Source organism: Prosopis cineraria, unplaced genomic scaffold, assembly GCF_029017545.1.
Source record: "Prosopis cineraria cultivar Desert tree isolate PC_DT_omini unplaced genomic scaffold, ASM2901754v1 PC1679, whole genome shotgun sequence".
Lineage (NCBI taxonomy): Eukaryota > Viridiplantae > Streptophyta > Magnoliopsida > Fabales > Fabaceae > Prosopis > Prosopis cineraria.
In genome coordinates this window covers 1-22985 of record NW_026557004.1, presented here as the reverse complement: position 1 = coordinate 22985, position 22985 = coordinate 1, and the positions used below count along the sequence as shown (strand labels likewise).

At 31.0% G+C, this 22985-nt stretch overlaps 1 protein-coding gene and 1 pseudogene across 1 annotated transcript; one reads left to right on the top strand and one right to left on the bottom strand.

The window, feature by feature from the left end:
- Positions 1-7874: 7874 nt before the first annotated feature.
- Positions 7875-12109, top strand: LOC129300620 (magnesium transporter MRS2-5-like). The gene is made up of 7 exons (XM_054939191.1): positions 7875-8046; positions 8718-9326; positions 9709-9779; positions 10729-10857; positions 10940-11281; positions 11603-11650; positions 11763-12109. The coding sequence occupies exons 2-7, from the start codon at positions 8927-8929 to the stop codon at positions 11991-11993; spliced, it is 1221 nt and encodes a 406-aa protein (XP_054795166.1). The 5' UTR covers positions 7875-8046; positions 8718-8926; the 3' UTR covers positions 11994-12109.
- Positions 12110-21579: 9470 nt separating this feature from the next.
- LOC129300619 (receptor-like protein kinase FERONIA) lies at positions 21580-22976 on the bottom strand (annotated as a pseudogene).
- Positions 22977-22985: the final 9 nt, after the last annotated feature.

The following is a 22985-nucleotide window of genomic DNA, read 5'->3' as shown; positions in this document are numbered from 1 at the left end:
ATAACATGGGGAATTTTGAAGGCAAGTGTATGAGAGTGCATTGGTTTTGTCCTTAAGAAACTTGATTATTAGTTCATATACTTGTTGGGAAAGAATCTATACTTTAATTTAAAATAAATACGGCTCAAGTTAGAAAGAAATAATAAGATAGGAATGAGCTCCATTTGTGTAGAACCCTTGTAAAGTTGAGTCTATTTCTCTCTTCATCTCTCTCATTCACTTTAACTTCGCATTTAAATTCTTTTAAATATTTTTTTCTGTAACAAATATTTAGTACTAGTAGTACTGACTAATTTAGATGTGAGTACCTTAAGTCTTTAAATAAGGATAAATTTCTTAACATAGTTAAGAGATATACTCTATCTATTTTAAAACATAGGTGCCTTTAAAAAAGAAAATTTTATTTTGTTGTATATATCCATTTTAAAATTCAGTGCAGCCTCTATTGATGCTTTTCTGATTATATACTTATTTTATTTATGATCTAAACGCAACATTTATAGGTATATTTATTCTTTTATATTTTATTTACCAAATGCATGAATGAAAATATGTATATATTGAATTGCTATATGTTGATCTAATTCTAAATTGCCACTTACTATGAGAAAAAGGCAATTTCTTATTATATTAACTTTTATAATGACTACTAATAAAAGTTAAGGCCTCAACATATGTCATATTAGTTTATATCTACTTCATCTTGTTTTCAACCACAGCCAATTGTACAGTATTTTTTGTGTGTTTAAATGGGAAATGTTTAAAAATATTATTTCTTGATTGACATGATCACTTCACAAATAGAACTTCTATTGTGGTTTATAAGAAAATATTTGGTAACTTGATTTAAAAAATTATATTTTTTTATTAATCTACTTTAGTTATATCCACAATATGTTTTTAGTTTTTATTATTTGTTTTACTCTAATATATATATTTAATAGGCTAAAATGTATAAAGCCTATCTAAATTTTGAGAGGGTTATACATGACCCTTCCATACCTTTAAACATTTAAAATTAACCTTCTTAACCATTATTTTGTTTCTTTGAGCCCCTTACATGTTATTTATTAATTAATAATATTTGAGGCAAACTCTATTAATAACATAACGTAGTTAGGGATAAAATACTTTGACCCCTCCTTTATTTTACCTTAATTATAGATACATCCTTTTTATTTTCAAAACATATACGAACTTCTCCTAGTATGAATATTTACAAATATAAACATCCTCCGATAATTTTTGTAACATCCCAATTTAAATTTTAATAGTTAATTTGGGTTAATAAAAATTAAAAAAAATAATATTTAGAGGTAAAAAAATTAGTAAGAGAGATTATTAAATCTAACTTAGGATATAATTCTAAAAAAAATTTAAAAAAAAAAAAAAAAAATAATTAAAAAATAAAAAAAATATTATTAAATTATTATTATAATAAAAAAGGGAAAAGGTATTAAAAAAAGGAGGGGAAGAAGAAGAAGAACAAAATTGCTTTTGGCCGCCGCACAATAATCATTATGTATATAATAATAATAATAAAAAGAAGGAGAGAGAGAAAAGAAGAAATAATAAAAAAAATGTGTGGGACTCACTGAATTTTTATGAAAACTCACCTGTTCTTTCGTTTCTTCATTCATTCCTTCGTGCGAGCTGAGCCAGAGAGAACGCGAGTCACCGGTGCGAAATATCTAAATTTTTAAGGTAAGAGTTTTTAATAGGATATTTAGGGTGTGATTTTAAGTTTTTCAAGACTAAGTAAGTGTTCTAAAAATTTTTCTTAATCATCCTTCTTCTTTGGTTTCTGAGTTTGTAGTGGTAGAAAATTTAAAATCTGGAAGAGGGATGAATTTATATTAAATACATATAGTTTTTGAGGTTGTCAGTAGTATAATAAATGTTCTAGAGTATAAATTTATTGATGATCTTTGAATTTATGGCTTATGGATCAAATTCTAAACTAGATCTGAAAATATATATTGATTTATTGAGGTTTAGATGATTATTTGGGATGAGAAATGAATTATTATGCTTATAGGATTATGATTCTAAGCTAGAGACTCAATTTTTAATTTTGGGTATTTTAGGTATGAATTTATGAAATAAAAGAAAATTTTGATAATAGAAATTAGTTTAGAAGTTGATTTTTAGATTATTAATATTTATTGATAATTAAAAGAGGAATTAAAAATTTTACTTAATAGTATTAACTATAGATTTGTATTAAGATTGAGATTAGGAATTATGTTATATTTTTAATTCTATTATTAGAATTATTTTATTAGTTTCAAAAATTGAAACTAATATTTATAAATAATATGTTATTTGTAGATTGTATTACTGGTGTGAAGATTGCGGTGAGAGAGAAATTTTAAGGAATAATTTATTGAAAAAGCCACAAGGTAACCATGCTTTTAATTTGTGATTTGTGTTACTTCATGTTAATTGGGTGATTATTGAGAAAATTATAAATTTTGTAATATTATATAATTGTGCAATATTATTATGAATTTATTTGATTATTGTGGGAAGTGTTAGGAGACTTGCTATTGTTGTTGTATTTATGTGCCACGTGGTACGTCCTTATTGGAGCTCAATAGGTGGCTTGTAAGGGCTTGGGCTAATCTACCTTTGGTTAGGTAATTTAGCACCGAGTGAGGGTTACGGCTCGAGGTTAATGGAGGGATATAAGGATGGTTATTTTGTGTATTGTAATATTTCTTATATTTGTTGGAATTATATTATTTTTAATTCTCACTTAGTAAGCACACACTTAACTATTTGTATACACTATCATAAATTGGCTTTGGTTACTGGGACTTTTAAGTCTCATTATGTGGTTAACAATTTTCAAGAGAAGAGCCACGAGTGACATGTGGAGGAGTCCCAGAGGCTTAGTGGTATAGATCCACTGTCTCTTTTGGGTATTTAATTTATGATTTATAATGTGTTATATTGCCAATATTAGGGCTTTTTATTTATTGTCAATTATATGAATATATAAATGTAATCATGCCTTTCAAACTATTTCTATTTTTGGTACAATTTGAATGATTGTAATTTTAATATTTGGTTTACTTTGGATTGGTTAAAATGGCATGATTATAAGGCTAAATAATTGGCTTGTGTTGAAAATTGGCTAAATTGCTTATTTTACTTGTTGGGAGTATAAGGATGGACAAATATGATTTAGTTTACTTGTTGGGAGTATAAGGATGGATAAATGTGATTTAGCCTAATGGCATGTAGGAGGTAAAAATTTATCTGAAATGTTATAGCGTGAAAGTTGAAGTTAATTATAAAATATTTTATATTAAAATTATTGATATAAGAATGTGTTGGGTGGCTGTAACCCAACTATGGTTGAGTTAAATTATTTAAAAAAAAATTTGGTATGTTACAATTTTAAGTTTTCATTTTTATCTAACTAACATTAGTTGATTGTTAAGTTATACCTGTTGGACCAAAATACCCTTTTTTAAATATAATTGTTGTCTAAAAATTAATCATATTACCCAAAAAATTAATGCATATTTTTTCTTTTTATTTTTTTGTTTTGTAAACGTATTTATTAAAAACAGAATTAAAAAACTCAATGGAGTAAGGATTTTTTTGCTAGAAATAAGATAATTATTTGATATGATAGATCGGTTGATATAATTTATATTTATTCTTTAAAATTTTATTAATTTTAACACAAAATTTTAAAGTTATTTATTTAAATATCTATATATTTAATTATTAAAATTTTTTAAAATTAAGAGAGAGGGTAGACAATTAGATTTAAGGGAAAATTAATAATTTTAAAATTTCAACATAATTATAAATAAAAATTAAGTATTTTAGAATCTTAAATGAAACATTCCTAACGGTGTTAACAATTGGACTAAAGTCTATGTTTTAAAAATAGAAAGGAGGTCATTGTAATTTTAACAAAATGAAAGGGATGTCACTGTATTTTACTCCATAGTTAATTAATTGCAGGGGTGTTGAAAAATAAAAATAAAGGTTAGGGGATTAATTTAAAACATTTAAAGACAAAGGAGGTCATATGTAATTATCACAAAGTTTACACAAATTTTATGTTTTTTAACCTATTCAATATTAATGATGATAATTGCATAGTCCCGTCACTTATAGAATAATAAGGAGAAGATGCTTGCTATAAGTTATTAGCTCAGGAAATATTTTCTTACAACATTGGCACCTATTTAAATATACTGTTGTAGAAGATGTAAGGGTACTTTACTAATTTTATTTATAATCTAAATATAACATTTATGGATATATTTACTCCTTTATTTTTTATTAATTATAACATGAATTAAGAGAAAATTTGGAAATGTGAGGAAAATATCATCACATCAATTGTATTTCTTAATTTTTTATGTACAAACTAGAGCCATTAATTTTGGTTATCCTCAATAAATTAGTAAAATGTTATGGCCGATTTAAGGAAATGATAATTCCTTTGACATTTAGGCTAGCCTAAATAGGTTTAAAATTTTTGGGCAAGTTGAGACACTGTTTTAGTCTATCTTGAATGAGTTCAAATTGTTATGGTGAAGCAATGTTTGATCATATTCAAGCTTTTCTGAGTAAACCCAACAACCTCAAATTACTAAAACATAGCAAAGTTTTTTTTTAAAAAACAAATTATATCTTAAAGCAGGGGGAGTGTTTAGTTTCTTTTGTTTTGATAAACTATTATTGGCACTTTTTTTAAATACATGGTCATGGCAAATCTATACAAAAAGATTAAGATCTAGTCATGTGTAAGGTTAAAAGACTTTTACAATTATGTAGGGGAACATCATAGATCATAGTTAGAAAATTGTCATGAGATATTTGATGAGTTAAGGGATCAGTGCATCTATTTATTTATCTATAAACGTGATCAAAAGTGATCCAATCTCGCATAGTAAGTTCTCTGATGTTTTTAATGGTATAAGATAATAGATAATTTTCAGAGTAGTTGTAGCTAATAAGAGATAATGCTTCCATCGAATCAAAATAAATATTAACTTCAGGTAATTTTTTATTCCAATAAAAAAAAAGGCCTTTATAAATTTTTATGAGCTCAATTACTGTACTAGATTGATATTCAATATGTTGGAAAATACCTTTGATTTAATTTCCCTCATCGTCTCTTATTGCAATCCATGCTCTTCATGTCCTGTGGGCTTTAGGGTCACAAATGAAGGGCGACTTACCAGTCCAAATAAAACCCTGCAACGACAGCGTTTTGCTCCATTCAATTTAATCTCAGTCGTCCTCGTTTTTTTCTTTCTGTTTTTTTTTGGGCCAAAAGTCGTTCTCCTGCAGCTATGGCCTGAACTCTGAAGGCTCTCTAAACGGCACATCCAAAACAAAAAAGCCGTTCACAAATATTAGAAAAGATTTACTAATTTAGTACTCTATTATGTTTCAAGTAAAATTACCTCTAAAACCAGGAAAACATAATTCAAGGGCTTAAAGTTAGGAGGACTCAATCTTCAATCAGTTTTCAACAGGCCAATCTTAATGGACTTAAAAATTAATGGATTGATCTTTTAGCCGCAAGCCGCAAGAGTCAGTTTATTTAAATCTATTTAAATTTTTTATTAAATATTAATATTTAATAAATAAAAATGAGGGGGAGGGGGATCCAAATAAGGAAAAAGGAATACAAAATTGAAAAAAAAAACCTTACATAATCTAATACTTCATTCACAGTTGCTTGTTTTTGGTTGGGTTATCTACAATTTGATTTATTTAGCTTTGAATAAGTATGACAATGATTTGGTTTGGTTTTGGAAGTTTGGACAATAATTTAGTACTTTAATATCCTAATATTTAAAATTTATTTTTTTTATTTTCATGCATTTATTTAAAAAAAAACTTTCAAAACAAATAAAAGAACTTGATGCTTGCAAGGCCAAGTGCCTGTAAGTTCAAGAATGGCTTTGCAAATTGAATTATTCTTGGGCAATTGAATTTATAGGCTCGACTTTTAAACTTAAGCTTGTCAAGAGTTGGATTGGCTCATATTTCTATCTCAACCTCCAAATAAAAAATATATAGTTGTGTGTCCATTTGAGTAAATGGCACTACCAAGATTCATTTGAATGTTTAAGTTTATTTTCTGTTTATTGGTTGAAAATAATTTGATATTTGATTAACCAAAATTTAAGTTGACATAATTTAGATAAAATCAAATTGGATTGACGGAATGAAGTATATTATTCTTAAATAAAATTGAGATCTCAAATCAATCTCAAAATCAATCTCATAATATTGTAATTCCAAAAACGTATTGAAAATTATTTCTTTTCATTATTATTTTTTATCGACACCCACGCATATGACGTTTTAAAATGCCACTTTTTTTTTCCCCTTTAATTCTACTCCATTATACAAATCACATGAGCCATTATTTACAAGACTTCATAATATACATGAAAAATGTGGGTACTTTAATACTTTTCTCTCATTCTTCTTTCTTTTCTTTTTCTTGTTAAACATGTACTTATGATACTCCTACGATCCTATTTATAAATTACTTTTAATATATTTAATTAAAATTAAAAAATATTAAATTTTATTAATTTTATCTTAAAATTTAATAAATTTTTAACTTTATCCTTAATAAATAGTTTTAAATCTTATTACTAATATTTTTATTCAAGGCATTTAATAAAAAAATGTAAAAAATGTCATTAAAAATTGAAAAATATTTTATAAATATAATTAAATTTTTTTTCATCTTATAAATAGAATTAGAAGAATATTTTCTAACAAAAAAAAATAAAAATAAAAATTGGAAAAAACCTTTGAGAAATGGGTTTTACATGTGCTTTTTAGTTTTATCCATCACGCACAGCCGCGTTGAACGCTATTTAATGAAAAAGATAAGGATAATTAACCAATGAAGGAGTTAATGATATTATTCTTCCATGAAATAAGTGTTAAGTTTTTTAAAAAAATTAATGATAATCACTTAATCAGATTCTTGATCAATTTTTTTAAAATAAATAGTAAACATTAATTTAAATGAGAATAAATAATAATAAAATCTCTTTGAATTATATAAATGATAATTTAATCTTTTAAAAAACTATAATACCAATGAAGTTCTTAGGAACTTCTTTATTAATATTTTTTTTAAAAATATTATTTTATTTTTATTAATAAATTATAACTTTTTATTTAATTTTTTAATTCTTTAAAAAAAGATGTAATTTTTTAAATAAAAATTATGAATAAAATTTATTATTTTGAGAACTTATTTTTTAATAATAAAAATTACACATAATAAATTATATTTTTTTGTTAAAATTTTGCTATTCATAGAATAAAAGTTAAAATTTTTTAATTAAAAATTATAATTAGGTCTTGTTTTTTATAACAAAATTTACACTAGACAAGTTGTGATTTATTGTTCAATTCTTATGATTTACAGAATAAAAATTGTGATTTTTCAAACAAAAATTATAACTGGGCCTTGTTATTTTTAATAAAGGTAAAATGATATCTTTTCTAAAAAAGTGATTAACGAAGAGATCTTTAAAGACTTTATTGGTATTATGGCATTTCAAGTGATTAAATTAATATTATTATTATTTTTTTAAATAATTACATATTCATGAGTTCTAATTATAAAAAAATCATTTAAATTCTAAAAATAACTCTTTTCTAATTGACATTTATGTTTGCAATTATCTAAATTAATGAAGAATCTAAAGCGTCATTAATTTTTATTTTTGGGTTTATTATCATCCCCTCTTATTATTATTCTCTTTTAAAAAGTAATACTATTCTTTTCTTAAAAAATCATTAAAAACTGAAGTTAAAATGTACCCCATCCTCCAATCTCAGCAAAATTGCAGGGGGGGTGGTTGGATCATGCTGATAATGTCAAGTGTCACAAGTAGTACTAAAAGCTACTCAGGCTTTCTTCAGCGGTGCATTGCTGCTGAAGGACGATCGCACCATCTCCTATCAGCCATGGTTAATTTGCAATGCAGAGCTCCGTATTCATATAAGGCAAGTCCATTAACAAATTCGGTAATTTTCACTTTTACTCTTACTTCTCTCAGGGGTTCTTTGTCGGTTTCTGTTGTTCATTTTCATCAGTTCGCAATGAAAAAACCATATGGAACGATATTTCGCATCTTGTGCTCTGCTTCCGCATATATATGGATGGAAATGATAAATGCGGTTGTTATTTCTGCGAGATTGTTCTTGATTAAAATTTGGTGGAATGGGTCAAACTGGATATTGGGGGATGATGGGTATTGAAGTTGTAACATTTAGGGTTGTACGTGTTGGGTGATTTAATTTTACGATCTGTATACGTTAGTTGGTTAGAATGTTAATTAACTTTCCCCCACAACGATCTTTACAAATTATAACAGAACAAACAACTATTACTAGGTTGGTTATTATTAGACACTGATAGGTATCTGAAAGGCGGCAGACACTGATAGAAATCACTTGTTGCTAGCTATCCATCTTTCACTTTCGGGATCCTTTTTTTTTTCCCCTTTAATTTATTTTGGGCATTATCTTTCTTGAGATTAACTATGAAGGTATGGTTGTTCTTAGATTCACATATAAGGAGAAGAATATGACCTACTTTCCCCTCATTTCCTTGTTTTCTCATCTTCCTTTTTTTGAAATTTTTTTTATAATACTTCTTAACTAGCATATTTCTTTTGTCCTATTTTCAATTCAAGGTTTTAGACTGAAACATGCACAAATAATGGATAGCATCAAGTGACAGCACTTTCCCGATTCCATTTATCACCAGTATTTTACGGCTGTGATAGTGTGGTTGAGACAAAATTCTACATTTCCTAATCTGTACTGACTGACGAATACTGATGGAGACAACTTAGCCTGGAAAAAAAAAAAATTCCAAATCAACTGAGAAAAGTTGATTCTGATGGAAGAAGCACATGGTTGTTCTACGTCTAGTCCTCCTGAATTGGCCTTATCTCATGACAGTGGTCAGAGGTCTATTTTCAATGGCCATGTGAAGAAAAGAGGTCATTTAAGTCGTTCTTGGATAAAAATTGATCGGAATGGGAATTCACAGATTGTGACACTGGACAAGGCTACTATTATGAGATATTGTTCTTTGCCTTCAAGGGATCTCAGACTATTGGATCCTATGTTCATTTATCCTTCTAGCATATTAGGACGGGAAAAGGCAATTGTAGTCAACCTTGAGCAAATCCGGTGCATAATCTCCGCTGATGAGGTTTTCCTGATGAACTCCTTGAATGGCAGTGTTGGCCAATACAGGTCGGAGTTATGCAATCGACTTCAGAGAGAAAAATCTGGTAAGAAGCCTAAATCTTTCTGCGGCAAATTTGACACCAATGCATGAAGCACATAGAGAAAAATAGTTTATATGTAGTTGAGAGTTGAGACTGATACAATAGTTCTACTGTTCCCAATGTTCTTTTATTACGTAGCACTGCCAGAAATAATGCAAAATGATGTAGAGAACGCATTGTTTGTCGTGATTCTTGTTTTAAGGAAAGAGCTGATGACACTAAACTGAAAATGATACATCTCCTTCAACCTTTAGTAGCTCTTACAATCTTGTGCCCTGGAACTAAGTTTGTTGGTTATACTTAAAAATTGCACTAAGTTTTTGGAGGTCTTTGATGAAGGTAGCCACAGTGTAAAATTTCTGACATGCATGTCTTTTTGGTCCAGATGATCTGCCTTTTGAATTTTGGGCATTGGAGCTGGCTTTGGAATTGACATGCACGTTTTTAGATGCTCAGGTATCAATTACCTACATCGTTGCACCCTATTTGTTTTAGGCAGACTGCATCTTTTCAGCAGCACCAGTATTATTTCTACACTTTTCCCCATCATAGATGATCACATTGAATTGAAACCCTTGTCTATATTGTGGTTATATTTCTTCTCACGTTTCATTTGCAGTACAGTATTTCTGTGCTGTACTTCATTAACTATCCTCTTCAGTTTTTGCCAAGTTTAACTAACTCAAAACTGAAGCTTTATTACTCTGTATTGTCAGAATACATGTTTTTCCATAATTCATTTTAATTATTTTAATTATTATCGATTTTTTCTTAATTGTCCTTGTCTGTTAGGCTGCATATGAGAGATTGGTCAAACAGACTGGGGACAATTGGAGCCTATGTCATTCCACAGTAGGAACTGAGCACATGCGGGGCATGTAAAATCATGGATTCTAACCTGCTTAGTGTTATTTTTAGGACAGTGTGTAAGGGGTTCACGTCAATTGGAATGATTAAGGAACATTTTTCTTCAATGATGTTAAGTTTATGATGCAACATAGGACAGGCTTGGTTACCTGAAAAGATGCATGGTGTTATCTTATGGATTTTCGTTACCTTTGTTACTGCTTTTGGCTGCTTTCTTTATGTAATAGATTCCAGTGGTACTGCTATTGGTTGCTTTAACTGTTCTCATAGCTGAATCTTATTATTGAGCCTACTCAGTTTTTTGTGTGCGTATCACTCCCTTTTTGGTATTTTTGGATGAGGTGGCTTACATAATTGTATCATGTAATTCAATGATACCATGCAAAAAAAATTTGATAATTGTTCATGTGTATATTTTTAGATGTCATTGTTATTTCATCAAGTATATACAACAAACTCATTGACAGTGGTAATTAATATTGAAGCAATAATATGTCAGCTCTTATTCCTTAGATGAAGAAAGTTGTTGATTTAGTAGGTCAATGAACTCGAAATGGAAGTATATCCAGTGTTAGATGAACTGGCCTCATCAATCAGTACTCAAAATCTAGAACGTGTTCGAAGATTTAAAGGTCATCTACTTGCTCTGACTCAGCGAGTTCAAAAGGTCGATAGAAATAATCTTCTTTTATTGGGGTATTATTTAACCTTTCTACTACTGGCAATTAGTAATTTATGTCAACTACCAGGTTCATGATGAAATAGAACAACTCATGGATGATGATGGTGATATGGCTGAAATGTGCCTGAGCGAGAAGAAGAGAAGATCAGATCCTTACCCAAATGACCTTGGTCTTCAAACTCACAGGTCACGTAGTGTAAAAGTGATTTCAAAATCAGCTCCTGCTTCACCAGATAGGTCCATTAGTGGGGTCCGGATGTTACAAAGGGCTTTCAGCAGCATTGGAAATTCGAGTAAACATGAGAGTCTTACAAGTTCTTCTGATCATGCAGAAAAGATTGAGCCACTGGAAATGTTACTTGAAGCATACTTTGTTGTCATTGATAATACTCTTAACAAGTCATTGTCGGTAAGAGAAATTTGACTAACTCAAAAATAGCTTTCAGGCTAATCCACGCTGCTTATAAATTTCAATATTGGTACATTTTATTTAATATATATGTTGATAAATAAGGCACATATATTACCTGAGTTGCTGAGTTATATCTTCAATCAATTGCCGAGGACAATCATCTTCTTTCTTTTCTTTAAATACGTTATTTGTGAAAATGATCACCTATATGTCTATCTGCCTGTCTATATAAGAGGCAAGATCGGCACATGGTTTGATAATTTGAAAGATGGCATGTTGACCGGACATTGAGAATATTTGCTTTTGCCGGTGATGCAGCTCAAAGAATATATAGACGACACTGAAGATTTTATCAACATAAAATTGGTACGCTGTGATTGACTATTGGCACCTTGTTTCTGTCAATTCCTTTTATTGTTTCACATGCTAAATTATGTACATCAGATTTCCTTGATGTTTCTATTCGTGTGTCTGACAGGGAAATATTCAGAACCAACTCATACAATTTCAGTTGCTTCTTACAGCAGCAACATTGGCAGCTACAGTATTTGCAACTGTGACAGCAGTTTTTGGAATGAACTTTGAAACCCCCGTTTTTGATGATCCATGTGCATTCGATTTAGTTGTGATAATCACGGGAATTGCTAGTGCGGTCATGTACGTCCTTTTTATAGTTTGCTATAGGTGCAAGAGAATTGTTCCAGTATAAAGTGCACTCCACTGGGATTTTGAAATCCAAGTGGATAAATCTAATTGGAGTGCAGGTTTTGACATACTGATATTTCTAATGGTAAAACCGAGAAATATAATCCACGGATTTTATGACACCTGTGATGACCAACTAGATTGCAAGTGGACAATGTGCGCTTGGAACCACCTTTTTGGGTGCCAAAAACACGGTTTTGGCAATATGTATTTGGATTAATGAGGATTTAAACTTGATCCGAATTTTTCATTTATATACATAAAAAATTTGGATTCAATTCATATTTATTTTTTATTACAAATTTTTTTGTAACTTTAAATTTCTTCTATATCATAGTTATTTAAAATTTCAGTTATTTCAAACATTTTGTTCTCTTTATATTTTTATTATTAATAATTCTATGATTTTCTTATCTCTCCTTAGCGTCTCTCATCAATTAAAAAGCAAAGATAAAATTATCACTCTCAATTTTTTATTTTTGTTTTGAGTTTTAATTCATTTATCTTATTCACTTGAAATTTTTTAAATTATCTAAATAAAAAATTTTAAATATATAAATTTTAAATGTAAGATTTAAAATATAAAATTAAAGTTTAAATCTATCAATTCAAACCATATTTAACTTGATTTTAAACACATCGATAGTGGTACATCAGGAGTGAATTTGATTGAAAGTGACATGACTGTATCTAACGTGCCTATTTGTTAATTTGTAATTATCCTGTTTACATTTTTGTTTTCATTTATTCCCAAAAAAGTTTTCCAATGTCCCAGAGTTTCAATATGGTGGAATCTCGCGCTGATGTCGGGGTCTACTGCTCACTGCCTGGTGCATCAAGGTGCGATTTCACTAGAAGAATAAACCATTTATAAGTTATAACGCGAGCAGCATCATTTTCACTATTTTATATGATTATTTGATTAAATAAAATTCGAATATTATAAACAATTGGAGATAGTTCTTTCAGATATTTTTTAATATTCATATAAACTAGAACAAACTCCTCCATACACTGTACTGGAAGTATTTGCTGACACAACATTATATAAAAGATCATGTTTATTATTGTCATGAGTATCATACTATCATTTACTCTCTTGTGCGATGCTCGAGAAGTATATATACTTCCATTGAAATGAATTTAAGAGTTTTTACAAATAAATATTACCAAAAATAATTTCAATGATCATCACCACCAGACACCTAAATTATATTATTGTACTTACAATGTTGTGAAAGATGAAGGAACTAAATTTTAAAAAAAGAGCTTCTTTAGATAAGAAAAGAGGGAGATTAAAAAAGAGTTATCAAAAAAGAAATAGTATTTAAAAATATCTGACATAAAGTTATGCAACCACTAATTATCTCATACGATGTAGGGAAGCAGTAAATATTAAATACAGCCATCATTAAAACATATATTCGAGTGATTGCTAACTCCATGCTTTTAACTAATAAAATCACTGAAAAAATTTACAATACATAATGAACAACAATTACATAAATAAATAAAAACAACCTAGACACCTCATAATTGGTTTTCAAGATGCATGACTCATCAAAGCAATTTAAATATATTAATTAATATTTCCCTGCAAAAGATGTCAGGTAATTAATTGGTAATTTCACAATTATAATATGGTGCCTAACTAAAAAATATCTTGCAATTCTTGATAGAATGGTAAACATGGAATCTAAATCAATAGAGTTTTGCAAATAAATGGTACAAAAGGATACAATAATCATTATAAGCATCTAAATCATATCATCGCATTTACAATGCCAATGAATATGAAAGAACTAAAGTAAAAATTAACTTATTTAAATGTAAAGAAAAAGAGAAATAAAAAAAAGAAAAAATGACAGTTAAGTCTTAAAGGGAATAATTAATGACAATTAAATATTTGATAATTTTTTTTAAAAATAAGTTAAAAATATCAATTAAAATAATTGTAAATTCAAAAATTTTAATGACAAATAATGCATATAAATTATAAAAGTAACTCTTAATTTGCAATTGAGATTTCTGTTTGCAACAACCTGAATTAACATTCACAACTCATTTTTTAAAAAATTTTATTAGAAATTTAATTGTCATTAATTCCTTCATTCAGGACTTTATTGTGATTAGATTATTAATAAAAAAATGATTACAGAAAAACTAATATTAAATTAACTCATCTAACCACTGAGTACTGCTCAAATAGCAATAACTTAACTTGTCTAATCACAAAACAGAATTTTGTTTGGTTCCATGCAACTTTTTATTTTAATTCCTTCACAATATTTTAACATATTTTAGCATGATTCAAATACTAAAAACGGTTTATCAATCTTCACATATTTTTGAGTTACAACCGCACAATGCATCCCATATATGCTTGTGACGTTGGGGGCTAACGAGTCTATCTTGTCCCACATTAGGAAGTGGCAACATGTAGCTTAAGCCAGAATTGGTACGTAGTCTTAAAAGATGAATGTCTTCCAAGGGAGAATAAATTGCATTATAAGCAGCAAAAGCTACGTGGAGATGATTGTTGTATGTGTGTCAAAAGTGTGTGTGTGTCAAAGTCTCACATTGACTAAAGGAAGGAATCTCTTAGTGTATATATACTAAGGAATGAAGTAGGCTAGTAAAATGGGCTTGGAGGAGAAGTGGTCTCGCGCACATGAGACAAGCCAATTCAGGGCAATCGCAGTTGAAATCAGCCGATTCGTCCCTCCTGTGCGCGAGTTCAAGAGATAATGGGTTCCTTTTATTGGATTATTTTTACAAAATAAATAATTATTTTTTACCTTGCCGGAGAAACTCAAATTTTGGCTGTCTGAAGTTTGAAACTAAACCAAAAACGTTTTTTGATCATTAACCAAATTAATTTTTTGAACGTTTTGCCTTCCCAATGTTTCCAGACAGGAGGTTAAATGCAGTTTATGTTTGTGTAACCTCTCTGTTTTCAGACAAGCTTTTAAACGATTTTATGACAGTGTAACCGAGCATAGCGGTGCGGAGTCTCTTGACTGCTCAGTGTTCTCTCCTCCAACTATTTTCGTTTGTGCATTTGGTCTCGATTGTTCTGTTCCCTCGTTCCACTGAGGAAGTGCTTGTTTAATCCTGGGGAACTGCCGGTCGTCTGACGGTGTGCCGGAATAGTTCTTAAGGACAGTGTCCTTCCGGGCACGACTCGAGCAACCCGTACCTTCCCGTTCGCGTTTCTGCCGGTCACCTCAACAATGATTGTCATAGGAACATAATGACGTAAGAACATCACTATTTCTGTTAAAGATTACACAAAAGCAAACAAGTTTCATGACTAAAGATTACACATCTATGAATCTATAAACAAAAATTCGGATTTGTCAATTTCATTAGCTGGCATCCAACTTGCTACTTTTTTTTTTTTTTTTGGGTGACGCAAGGAGTGTATAAAAGGTAAACCAACCAGCTAGTCACTGCTGGTCAATCGGTCATATTAAATAAAATATGAAGACATTCCAGCTCAACCCAACCAAGTCATTTTTTGTCGTCCAGTCATGTATCTTTATCTCTGAATGTTTTTTTTTTTTTTGGTAAGCATAAGGAGTAGATTTCAATTATTTCCTTAGGTACTAAGGGTAAAAAGTAAGTTTCCTCCATTGAAATTGTTACATACATAAGAGTTGGGATTTGAGTCTTCAATCATTTACTTAAGTAATAAGAGACCCTACCATTTATATTAATTTTAGTTGGTATCACTATCTCGGAATATGACTGCAATTAAATGAGTTTGAATATGTCATATGGCTTCTTGTGATGGTGATGGCACTTTTAGGCTTTTAGCTTGCTTTTCCTTCTTTCCCCGTCACTCGTGGCTTCTATGGATGATGCTTGAATGAATGTAATGACTTTTCAACACAAACAATTGTACTATTCCAATCCTACTGACTAATATATATGAAGCAGGTATTGAATGAAGAACTATAATCTCCACACTTGGTTCAGAAATTTCAAAGCTCACCGACAGCGAATCTTTATATGACTGGATTCTCTATCCTTAACTCGATTCGGTCAAATTTAGTTAGCTTGTTAGAGTAAGGCTGTCAAATGTTGGCCGGCAGAGAGGACATATGAAAATAAATAGGGAAGAACTTTCTAACGATGATGTTAGCTTTGGACTGGTGTATTATATCAACACACAATTTATATAGTCTTCAAATTATTTTCATTTTTCACTAGACAAGAATCTTATTACTGATATACTTGATTCTGAATCTAAAGGAGTTTGATCTCTTGTCGTTTTAACATGAGAAAACCTTAGCGTAAAAGACAGAGGGATATATCAGTGTCAAAGTTTCATCACATTCTCATTCTTCTCTACTTTTGAAATAAATTATTCTCTTGTTCAAAAAGAATGAGTGATTATAAATTTATTTTACTTAAATTATCCTTTCGTAATATTTAGTTTATTGTAGAGGTTGAGCTTGATTTGATCCAAGAGAGGCGACGTCAACCAAAAATTAAATTTGCTTGGAGTGCAAGTACAATTTTCTCACTTTCCTGTAAACCACTGCAGCAGATGGAGGTATTATGTTCTCACTTTCCTCTACATTATTCCAAGAAACGTTTTGCCACTATTTTATTCTATTTTGTTATTCAATCTTTTGATTAGGATAACTCGGCCAGATCAGTTTTTAAGTCTAGGTTGGAGATTGATTTTTTGTTTTGATACACTGGTATTAATATATTACTTCTTCAATGCTTCTGTTTTTGAGGATCAAACATCTTCAAGACTAAAATTTTGCAAAACTTCAGCAAGAGAACTTTCAATTTTGCGCACACAGTTACATACAAGATATAAATGCAAACTCATGTTGAGAACCTAGTAGCTAGGCTAAAAATAATAAAATGCAAAGACACATGATCTGAATTTCGAAAATATAAAAGGGCTGTTTGCAAATGAGTCAAAGCACAGAAGGTATCTGCCCTTTTCACCTCAGAGTATTTATTGCATGTTCGCTTAATTCTGAATATGAAACTTTGATATGGCCCTCAACAAATGCTTCTTCCAAACAGATCACCTCTGCTAGATAAAGTACATATTTGCACAAGAAGATAAGAATAAAGGCTCTGATACATTAATCCCAGATACAATGCACTCATGGATACAAACATTCCACAAAACCCACTTAGATATTCTTGTTGCGGATACAAATGACACTATAAAGGAAGGATAATGGTTATAGTTTCAGATTACTAACACGGTTGATAACAGTGAGCAAAAGATACAAACCACACACACACTACAAATTCAACAGGGTAGTAGAATACATAATCCCTATGTCCCTTTCTATGTGTTCTGGTGGTAGCCAGGGGTAGGTTCTTATCAAGTGAGTAATTATTAAGTTTTAAATCATTCTTATATTCCTCAAGTTTAGGAATAAAGTGAAAGTGGATTGACACTGTCGTGTGATAATGTGTCAAGAAATTAGTAATGCCAACGACTGCTATAATGCATACTCTCCTTTTAATTTTTTTGCATATTGCATTGTGTATTCTAGAAGTTCAAGATTCTACTATGTATGAGATAGGCCAAGATCTTTCTAGAACCATTAGGACAGCCGTTTAGTTTCTTCGTTAAGTTAAATTATTGACCTTGCTCTACACACAAGTTCATAACATCGAGTGCATGTTTGGCATATAAAAAAGTGTTTTCCAGAAAGGAATTAGAGAATTTACCTAGAAAGAAGATGGGATAGATACATTTAACATTTCTTTTTTAGAAAACACTTTTCTATTTACTAAATATCGTGCAAATGTAGCGTAGTGTTTACTGTCCAGAAAATCTTACAAACCACCAGAAAGAGTAGTTTGATACTTCTGAAAACTTTGGTGGCTTACTTCCTGCTCATCTTCTCATCGAGTATTTTGTCATCTTCAAAGATCAGTGATCAAGAAACCTGTGAGGAAGATATCATGTAACTTAGCATTCATGTAGTATTCGGAACATATACTCAGGATGAAGGCATGTTTTAGGTAATTAGGCCTTAGTTTTAATGAAAGAAAAAGCTAAATCGTAGTTATGCTATCAAAATTTAGTTTCAAAAAATTGTCTGCTTGCTAAGCTGAAATTTTTCAGTGCCATGCAAAGATTCCCTGCAAAAATCTACACCACAAAATCCAATAGCTGGCCTACAATGAAATGTAAAGGATTGCTTACTAATGGAGCATTGTGTGTTATACATATCAACCATTCAAATTGTACTGAGTCTGATGGATAATACTTGACATACCTAAGCATCTAGGAGGAGTAGCAATGAATCTGATTTTCATTGAGAATTTTCTTTACTTAACAAGACAATGAAAAATCATATAACAGTCTCCAGAGTTCACATGTAAAAAAACATTGTAAGCTTCAATTGTACAACATCAATTTTTATCAATTATATCTGGCAGATGTCAACATGATAGATGGGAATTAGGAATAGTTAAGGCTAATTAGGGGAATCATGGCTAAAAGGCCAGTTTAGGTTGAGGTTGATATATGGGGTTATTAAAGGATGTAATGGTGTTTGGTGAAGTTTTTTTAACTGCGCACATGTATTTTTTTATTGAAGGCAATCTTATTTGAAGTACGATTGAATACTAAATGTGAATATCTCTTTTAGTGGAGGTTCAAATCTTACTTCACCACGTTATAAGAAACCAGGCCTTTCTGTTATATCAAACTTGTGTTTGTAGTGCTTAGTGAAATTAAATTTTAGTTTTCTTTTCCTATTTTACTTGTTTAATGAAACTAGTGAATGGTCAAGGACAATCATCAATGCCTAGAAATGGGGAAAGAAGAAAAGGCCCCTTTCTTTTTTCTTTTTCTTTTTGCTTTTTTGGGGAGTTTTTTTTTTTTTGGGGGGGGGGACATTTAGCTCAAAATGTAATGATTAGTGTCAACATGTTGATACATGAAACATGTGAAGGCAGAAGAGAATCAGACCTTGTTGCTTGAATTGTCATGAAGCATCCTCTAATCCAAAAACAACCACTACCATCAGGTAAACACGGAACAATGAATTCTTCTTCAGCCCTCTCGTTAAGTTGTATCTATGAGAGCTTTAGATGCATAGTAGGCATTGGTCCAGATTCAAGCATTTAAGCCAGCTCAGTTTTTAGAAGCAACAGGTGATTCCATTTTTCTGAAGTTTCTTCTTCTTACCTCCAACACGTTTGAGTTTCTTACGAGTTACGAGTCAGCAACGATGCTTAATTAAAAGGGAAAATCACTCCAAAATTCCTCATGGGATTCCAAGTATTATAAGATCCCATGAAATGGACAAACTACCCCAAAATCCCAAATCTTTTATATTAAATATATTTTATGTTGACTTGCTAAAGTACCCTTACTTTATTTTTTTTAAACAAAAACTATCCACTGCTCGTCATTGGAGCTCCGGCTGGATGCCGGCAATCGGAGCACGTTGCTAGTTGCTGGTGCTACTAGAGCGAGCGAATTATTATTATTATTATTATTGGTCATAAGTTGGTAAGATTTGAAGATACAACCCCTTGTTACGAGAAGGTATAACACCATTAGGCCATTGAACACAATTTAATAAATATATGCAAAATATTTTACACACACACACATATAAAGAATTTAATGTTAATTACTTCATCTATTAAAAAATGTAAGATATTTTTTAAGAGATTGAATGTTAAAAAATATAAGGCATTTTAAATTTTTTAAAGTGCAATAATTACCTTTTTTTAAAAAGTATCTTTATTGAATAAATCATTTTATATTTATTTTAGAATTAAATACCCTATTAAATAAAAGTAAATATAAAAAATAGGCTTAATTTGAAGACAAGTAATTATTTTATTAGAAAGTGAGATTCGATTAAAAATGCCTTACATTTTTAAACGAAAAGAGTACAAAACATTAGTAGTCAATGCCCTTTGCTCAATTATCATATTCTCTTACTCTATTGTCATTACCCTTTGTCTTGTTGTAAATAATTGTTGTGGTATAACTTGTGCATTTTATCATGAACTCATTTCACTTCAAATTATTTTAGTTGTCAATATCCTTTATTGTGTTGTCATTTTCCCTTGTTTTGTTATTATTGTCCTTTGCCTCATTGTAATTAACTAGTGTAGTACAACTTGTGCATTTTATCATTAAATTATTTTAATTCAAATTATTTCAATTGTTGATGTCTTTTGCCTTGTTGTCATTTCTCCTATACCAATTATTTACACCGAGGTGGAGGGTAATGACAACTGGGGCAAGGAAACATGACAATAGAGTAAAAAGCATTGACAATTGAAAAATATTTAAAATGTAATAAGCTCATGATAAAATTTATAAGTTATATTACACCAAATATTTACAACGAAACAAAAGACAATGACAATAGAGTAAGGGAAAATGACAACATGGAAAAAGGTATTGACAACTAAAATAATTTAAAGTGAAATAAGTTTATGATAAAATGGATAAGTTATATTATATCAATTACTTGCAATGGGAGAGATGATAATGACAATAAGATAAGGGAAAATGATAATAAGACAAAGAACTTGACAAGTAAAATAATTTGAAATGTAATAGGTTCACAACAAATACACAAGTAATACCGACCACACCAAACATTTGAGGTAGAGGAAAATGACATTAACAATTGAGATAATTTGAAATGAAATAAGTTCATGATAAAATGCATAAATTATACCACATCAATTAAAGAAATGACAATAAGGCAAGGAAAAATAATAATTTAACAAAGGGCATTGAATACTAATGTTTTGCAATTGACAATAAGTTCTTTACGTGTATGTGTGTGTACATGTAATATTTTGCATATGTTTATCAAATGGCTTCCGTGGTGTAGTGGGGACAAAATATTTTGGAATTCAAGAAGGTGCATCCTTAAATTCTCTTATGACTAATAATTTGCTCGCTGACAGTGGCCTTCAATCACTGGTTGTTGGTCGGAGCTTCCGTGACTAATGATTGATGGTTTTTTTTAAACATAAAAATATAATTAAAATAAAAGATTTCAGACTTTGTGTTTGGTTATCTATTTCATCGAATTTTATTGTAGTTAGAATTCCTATAAAAGACTCTGGAGTAATTTTCTCTGGTTAAAACCCAAAAAGGAGGGGAGGAACAAAGATAAAAGTACCAAAATACCCTTGAAACATTTCAGGTTCAGCTCCATGACTTGATTTACTTGCAAATTTCCCTCCTCTTAGCAAACCATCCCGCCGTGCGTCATCTCCCTGGAAGATAGAGAGAAACAGGAGCGGTTGAATGCAGAATAATGCTTTTACAGTTCGGTGAGTGGGAATAAGCCGAAACAGAGAGCGGGACGGAGAGATTGACAGGGACAGCTTCGGTGAGAAGGAGAGCGGAGGAGGGAGCCGGATCGGTAAAAACCAAGAAAGAGAAAGAACCAGTAGAGAGATAAAACATCCATTGATAGATAGAGAGGTCGGAGAGGAAGACGGCGAGAAGGGGCAGGAAAAGCAGGGAAGAGGCAAATCGGTAATGTTGAAGATCCTAAGGGGTAATCTTTTTGAACCCTTCAGTGAATGTTGAATATTCTGAATAATTAGCTGATCATGCAAAACCAATTTGGCATCAAGTGTTTATCTTTAATACAAGGGAAAATAAATGGGTATACTGTCGAAATCGGCCCATAAGCTCTTAAAAGTAACGAAAGACGCGATGAACTTTGAATCAAACAGTGGTGGTTAAAATTCCTACACTTCCCATTTCATACATCGAGTTGCTACAATTCAGTTTCTATCACGTATTAATCTCATTCTCTATCCTCTGGCACAATTTCATTGTGCAGTTATTGTTGATCCATCAACCTATTGCTTGTTGCCTTCTCATTTATCCCGACAAGGGGATGTGGATCTCCATTTGTTTCTTCTTCATCTGGACTCTCCTGCAACAGCAAAAGCTTCTCCAAATTACTAAGCACTTCCCCCATAGTTGGCCTATCTGTGCTCTTTTCTGCCAAGCACTTGATGCCAATATCTACGAATGCCTTGAGGCAATCTGATGGAACTCTTCCTTTTAAATGCGGATCCACCATTCGATGAAATTCCCCAGAGAGATGACACTGCCAAGCCCACTGAACCAAGCCAATCTCCTCACCATCCTCTTCCGCCGCCATAGGATTCACTGCCGGCCTTCCGCAAAACACTTCAAACAGCACCACCCCAAACGAATAAACATCAGATTTTTCAGTTAGCTTTCTTCTCCTGTAGTATTCTGGGTCTAAATAGCCAAAAGTACCCTTAACATTAGTGCTAACATGGTTTCGTGATGCGGAAGTGGGGCCAATTCTAGATAACCCAAAATCTGCAATTTTAGCCACGAGGTTGTGATCCAACAAAATGTTGGCTGATTTGACATCTCTGTGAATAACTGGATGCTTTGTGCCTGTATGGAGGTAGTGTAATCCTCGAGCCGCACCAATGCAAATATGTATTCTTTGATTCCAAGGTAGTGGCTGTTTCTGTGTTTTGTATAAGTGATCGCGAAGAGTGCCTTCAGCCATGTATTCATAGACAAGTATCAGCTCATTGTCCTCTTGGCAGTAGCCCAGAAGCGATACTAAATTCTTGTGACAAAATGAGGATAACAAATTGATTTCATTTTGAAACTCTCTGTATCCTTGGTGGGAAGTAGGATTACAGCGCTTTATTGCCACGGTGGTGACTCCATCATGGATGAACCCCCTGTAAACTTTACCAAAGCCTCCCTCCCCAATGGCAAGAGCCTGGCTGAAGTTGTTCGTTGCTGATCTGATCTCTGATAATGTGAATTGGTAGCATTGACTTGAGCTGACTGTTGAATGAAAATTTTTGGGACTTTTGCCTGCTGAGTTTGACGGGACCACCCGAAAAGGTCCCCACTTAACTCTCTTCCCCTTTTTGTGAATAACAATGAAAAATGTAATGAGCATCCCAAAATGACACCTACCGTACTTCCAACAATAATGCTGTA

What these genes read in the sequence shown, in the direction of transcription:
- LOC129300620 (XM_054939191.1), top strand. Translation starts at nt 8,927, where the DNA reads ATGGAAGAAGCACATGGTTGTTCTACGTCTAGTCCTCCTGAATTGGCC. An exon ending in CTCTTAACAAGTCATTGTCG is followed by an intron (nt 11,282 to 11,602) that starts GTAAGAGAAATT and finishes CCGGTGATGCAG; the next exon opens with CTCAAAGAATATATAGACGA. An exon ending in ATTTTATCAACATAAAATTG is followed by an intron (nt 11,651 to 11,762) that starts GTACGCTGTGAT and finishes TGTGTCTGACAG; the next exon opens with GGAAATATTCAGAACCAACT.